General features: G+C 58.0%; 2 protein-coding genes across 2 annotated transcripts in view; both read left to right on the plus strand.

The window, feature by feature from the left end:
• Positions 1-674: 674 nt before the first annotated feature.
• On the plus strand, positions 675-4626 carry C8A04DRAFT_23977 (Endonuclease/exonuclease/phosphatase; the record flags this gene model as incomplete). The annotated part of the gene is made up of 3 exons (XM_062778907.1): positions 675-716; positions 875-4407; positions 4515-4626. The coding sequence occupies 3 exons, from the start codon at positions 675-677 to the stop codon at positions 4624-4626; spliced, it is 3687 nt and encodes a 1228-aa protein (XP_062641552.1).
• A 1127-nt stretch (positions 4627-5753) lies between these two features.
• The window catches only part of C8A04DRAFT_23978 (uncharacterized protein), a gene marked incomplete at both ends in the record, with an annotated part of 1852 nt that continues 1605 nt past the window's right edge, over positions 5754-6000 (plus strand). Inside the window, 2 exons of the mRNA XM_062778908.1 lie at positions 5754-5882; positions 5950-5991. Coding sequence (XP_062641553.1) covers positions 5754-5882; positions 5950-5991 — 171 coding nt within the window. The remainder of the gene's footprint in view (positions 5883-5949; positions 5992-6000) is intronic.

The raw sequence follows: 6000 nt of genomic DNA on the forward strand, positions 1-6000 counted from the left end.
TCTCGTTACGTTCTCTCCTCTCAACGATTGTGGGGCCACCCTCCAGGAACGCCCAACGCCCATTGCTCAGGGCTGCTGACAGGCCCCCGGATTCGTGCAGCCAGGGTTCTGAATCACCAAAGGGGAAGCCCATCGTCATTTGCTGACTGGGGAGTCGTGTGCAGCAAGCGACCTTCGAGTTACAACCAACCCAAACGGCCCGTCAGAAAGCTCCAGGGAAGTTCCCTCAACACGCGACGCACTGCCTCATCCCGTGTTGCGACCTTTACGACCGCAACTGTAGGCTCCAAAACTTTCAGGCGGTTCGTACGGCAACTCTAAACAAAACAGATCATATGCCTTTTGAAAGACAAGAATCTGGAAACTCAAAGGGGGCCACTACCTACCCTAGCACCCCCTTGACGGTGCCCACTCGCACCCATTAGCCATCTCCCATCGGTGTGCCCCGCGGCCCGCAGCGCCCACACCAACGCCAACGACGGGAGTCCCGCACCGCCTAGGCTCCGTACGGCTTTCTGGCAACAACACAACGGAGGTCTTGGCCCATTTCCGGATGTGCATCGTTTTATGACCCAAGGAGCTCCCCGGCCGAGGGTTGAATGGGCGGCACAATCTCGAAGAATCACGCCTGGCTGCTGTTCTCAAGTTGGCCGCAGTAACGTTAACTAGCGACCATGGACCCGCCGCCAAAAGACGGGCCCGATGGCTCATCCCTTGTGAGCAACCAAAAATTCCCCCGGTGGTTGTGGTGGGAGTTGGACATTGCTGTGGCGGACAGGACGCCTGGTACCTACCCAGATGAGGAGGGTCGAGGCATGATCTCAGGGGTGGCTGCTGACAGATGGCTAACTGACTACTTGCTTGTTTCCTCCAGAGACCCGTATCCTCGCTGCTGGCCAAGTTCGAGGGCCTGAACAAAATCGATCCCTCCCAAGCGAGCTCACAAACCGGTCCCTCCTCACGTACAGCGTCACCTTCACCTGCGCCAGGCCCAGGCCCGGCGCCGGCGCCCAAGCCCGTGCGACTGCGTGATCGCGAACCAAGCCCTTCAGCGGGGCGCGAACCACCTCCCGTTCCACCGAGTCGCACGAAGGAGAGGTTGACGGTCTCCTCCAACGTAACCCCGACTCCGAGCCATATCAGCCAGTCGACATCACCCACGCGCTCTCTCCCACCTCCCATCAACCCCCGGCCTCCTCCCACGCAAGCGCCATCACTAACAGTCGAACCTCCACACTCACCCCCAAAACGAGGTGTCGGGATACCAACGGGCGACCGTCCGGCGTTCGTTAGTACCGATTCGGTGGTGGCACAATCCGCATCGCCAGCGACGGGGTCTAAACAGTTCAAGATCCCCAGCCGGCCCCGAACACCGGTCGAGTCCCGCGTGTCAACACAACCCTCCCCAGCGCGACCTCCTTCCCCTCCTCCACCACGCCGATCTGGAGAGCTCCGGAGAGAGCGGGATACGAAAGAGACCAAAGACACCGGCCGGTCTGCTGTTCCACCTCCGGTTAACCGCGCCGAGAAACCTCTGATCGGGGCTGCCCGTATTTCACTCTTCCAACAACCCGCCCAATCGATTAGCGTGCCGAGCCGCGCAAATGACAAGATCTCTCCGTTTAGCAGTCCGCCACCAAGTAGTAACGGGACCACGGACGATGGAATCCCACCTGCATTGCCGTCGCGGCCGAGGATGGACCCCGATAGAAGTCATCGGCCCCTGAGTTACCAGCCCGTCAGCGAGCCGTTTGACCCCCCACCATTACATCACTCAATGGCTGCCCGGCGACTAGAAAGAGACGGTATTAGTGGCAGGGGGGGTGATCCCCTGAGCCCCCAGTCCACGGGGGATCAGCCGCCCGCCCTTCCCGCGAGACCCCAGAGCTTCATAGACACCTCACGTTCGATGCCCTCCGCCTCGGCCCCGCCACGGCCGCCTCGGCCGGCAGTCAATACAAACACCGCGCGGCCACATGAGATCGGTGCCATGGGAGCTGCGGCGCAAAAACGAGTAGCATCGACACCCACGGCCTACGGGGCACCACCAACTATCCCGAGACTCAACGGGAGATCGATGACCATGGGCGTGGAGCGGTTACAGAGTAGAATGGCCGCTGAGATTCGCGCCCCCACCACCCCGTCCACTCCCATAGAGTCCTGGCATGCGGACGCGCCGGGCGGAACACCTTTAAGAGGCGAGCCATCAGCGCCTCTGAGGGGCGAACTATCTGCACATGTCACCACAGCCTATCCCGACACGTCGAGAACGAACCGAAGCAAGCCATACATTAACAAAGGGGTGCACGAGATCGCGACCAACTATGACGGGCGGACGTTCGATGTCTGCGGCCAGGTGGTATGCACAACAGGCTCGTACACGAGGGCATGGAGCGTGCAGGACGGGGAGCTCTTGATGAGCCTCGCGATGGGCGAGAATCTGAAAGGCTCGGCCGTCATCTTCAAGCCCGGGCAGAACGTGGACGAGGAAGGCAAGCGGGTCTGGGTCGGCAACAACCACGGCGACCTGCTCGAGGCCGATGTCTACTCGCAAGCCATTCTGAACCAGAAGGTCAGTGCCCATGGCCGCAGCGAGATCATCAAGATCTACCGGCACTACAACGAGCTGTGGACGCTGGACGAGGGCGGGACCCTGCTCGTGTGGGGCCCTGACGAGGAAACCGGCGTTCCGAGCCTGTCTATGGCGCCTGCCCAGTCGTTCCGTGTGCCCAGGGGCCACACGTTCTCGATGGTGGTGGGCGACGAACTCTGGCATGCGACAGGGAAGGAAATCCGGGTCTTTCTGCCGACATTAGACGGGCGGGCGCAGTTCCAGGTTCTGATTCGGCCGCTCGTGCAGGACAGCGCGGGCGAGGTCACATCGGGCACTTTGCTCGCGTCGGAGCCGGACAAGGTGTACTTTGGACACAGCGACGGCAAGGTCAGCATCTACTCGAGGAAAGACTACTCGTGTCTGGGCGTGATGAATGTCAGCCAGTACAAGATCAACTCGCTCGCGGGCATAGGCCGGCAGATGTGGGCGGGGTTCAACACGGGAAAGATGATGGTGTTCGACATGAGCCAGACGCCGTGGGCGCTCAAGAAGGACTGGCAGGCGCATAAGAACCCCGTCATGCGAGTGGCGGCGGATCGGTCGAGCTTCTACAAGCTGGACCGGTGCCAGGTGGTGTCGCTGGGCGCGGACAATATGCTGCGCACCTGGGACGGGCTGCTGCAGGACGACTGGCTGGAGAGCGAGATGAAGCTCAAGGACGTCGAATACTGCAGCTTTGAGAAGCTCAAGGCGCTGGTCGTGACGTGGAACGCGGGTGCGTCCACGCCGCACAGCCTGCGCTACACCGAGTCGGACGCGGCGTTCGTGCGCGACCTGCTACAGAACAGCGATTCGCCCGATATCATCGTGTTTGGGTTCCAGGAGCTGGTGGATCTGGAGGACAAGACGGCGACGGCGAAGCGGTTCCTCAAGCCCAAGAAAAAGGAAGGGTCGGACCAGGAACGCATGAGCCACCAATACCGCGACTGGCGCAAGTTCCTCGCGCAGAGCCTGGACGACCACATGTCCAGCGGCGGGCTATACCACATCCTACACTCAGCACCACTCGTGGGGCTCTTCACATGCATCTTCGTCAAGGCCGACCTCCGCGAGCGCATCAGCAACCTCAGCAGCGCCGAAGTCAAGCGCGGCATGGGCGGGCTGCACGGCAACAAGGGCGCAATCGTGATCCGCTTCATGGTCGACAACACCTCGCTGTGCTTCATCAACTGCCATCTCGCCGCAGGCCAGGGCTCAGCCAACGCGCGACACAACGACATCGCAGCGATCCTGGAAGCCCAGCTCCTCCCCGTCGAGCGCGACCCGACAGCACGCTTAGACAGCTTCGTCGGCGGCGGCGACGGGTCCATGATCCTAGACCACGAACTGTGCCTCCTCAACGGCGACCTCAACTACCGCATCGACACCATGAGTCGCGACACGGTAGTCGCAGCCGTCAAAGCCAACAACCTCGCCAAGCTCCTCGAGCGCGACCAACTACTCGTCGCGCGCCGGCGCAACCCCGGGTTCCGACTACGCGCATTCGAGGAACGCCCCATCGAGTTCGCGCCGACGTACAAGTACGACGTTGGCACGGATACGTACGACACGAGCGAGAAACGGCGCAGTCCGGCGTGGTGTGATCGGCTGCTGTTCCGGTGTGGTGGGGGTAGGGGGCGGATCGAGCAGCTGGATTATCGCCGGCATGAGGTGCGGGTGTCGGACCATCGGCCGGTGAGCGGGCGGTTTCGGTTTGAGGTGAAGCAGGTGGATGCGAGGAAACGGGCGGTTGCGTGGATGGAGTGTCAGCAGAGGTGGGAGGATCGGAGGGTGCGTGAGGGGGAAGAGGAGAAGTATGTTCCGTTCCGTTCCGTTTCTCGTTACTGTCCCCTTTACGTTTTTGTTTAATCTCCGAAAAGGAGAACAAAGAAAACAAGAACCAGTGCTAATTACTTTCTAGGATGTATTACCTGACAAAAATAATCGGCTACGACAAGGCTACAGCACAACGTCTAATTCAAGAGCGGGCGCCAAAGAAAGTACAACGGAGTGCGAGTAGACATAGGGAGTAGAGTCACCCATAAGTAAACGGGGACAATACAAGGACAAGAGTAGGGGATGATGACACAAGGCGTAAAGGGGGAACTACTATCTGGGACACACCGCACCCCATCCACTAATAATGAATGGACGAGATGGGACGGGGCGAAAGGGGTGTGTTGAACAGCGATAACGAAGAGCAGCAGCGGAGACAGGGAGACAGGGAGACGGGAGTCATGCGGGAGCGGGCAATGTTAGAGAGGAGAGAGAGAGACATGCATACATACATACCCCACCGGAGTTGGGTCTGAAATGGATAATAGAGGGTTTTTTGTGGTTGTTGTTTTGTTGTTTTTTGTGTGTGTTGTTTTGCGATGAGGAAAATACATCGAGGAATCCGAGTAATCATTGTGGGATTCGATTACCGTCTGGTGTTGTCTTGGAAGCTGAGGAGTTGGTCATTAGTAAAGCGGACTTGTCGGTTGTGGTAAGTGACTTCCTTTGGTACTGAAACTCACCCTAACCAATCAGTGTGTTGGAGTTGTCAGTCTCATGTGCTTTTACTCAGAGAGAGCGCATGATGTCATTGTTACAACATCTCCTGACAAAGCTCCTTTACTTCACCATCCCAACTTAATTTTGGACTTCCGAGCCTAGCCGGCTTTTGTTCGAGTATCCCCAGATCGAGCCTGCAGGCGATCGAAAGGAGTTAAGGTTAACTCCAGCTACTGTCCCTGGTTTGGGGTAAAAAATCAAAAAAACGATTGGAAGACGGTTTTCCGACCAAGAGCCGAGGAGCGAGACAATCCCCGAGCGAGCTCGGCTTTCAGACAACGAGAGTCTTTTTCTTTTGTAAGAATGACAAAACATATTCTGGTTTTGCCTGTCGATCGAGGCTAAAGAGTGTAGTGAATTATTAATACGATTGAGGTGACGAGGTTCAGATTTGTCGCATTCATCGGATCTGTCGTTGTGAAGGACACTTACACCTTTGTAGTACACCCACTACGATCTCGTCAAGCTCATATACAGACCAACCAACCCAAGGTTGTGAATGCGAGCCTTCAGAACACCAGTCTCCAGCCTCAGGGCCTTGACCACACTCACCACCACATCAGCTCTAGCTAGACGATCCCGCCCAATATCCCTTACGACCAAGATGGCGTCCGCTACTTCAGACCTGCCCTACAAGATGCATGTCACCCCGGACAACACCGGGCTCTGGCGCATCAAGCAGACTGAGGAGGCGGCTCGGAAGGTGTCTGAGTTGTTGCAGGTTGATATGGAGGTATGTTCGCTCATGTCTTTCTCTCTCCTCCTCGGGTTCTCTCAGTTTACTGATGATCTTGGGATAGAAACACCATGTATTCTTCAACGATGACGGGTTCCACAACCATGTATGTCCA

The sequence above is a fragment of the Dichotomopilus funicola genome (assembly GCF_033296635.1).
Source record: "Dichotomopilus funicola strain CBS 141.50 unplaced genomic scaffold C8A04scaffold_1, whole genome shotgun sequence".
Lineage (NCBI taxonomy): Eukaryota > Fungi > Ascomycota > Sordariomycetes > Sordariales > Chaetomiaceae > Dichotomopilus > Dichotomopilus funicola.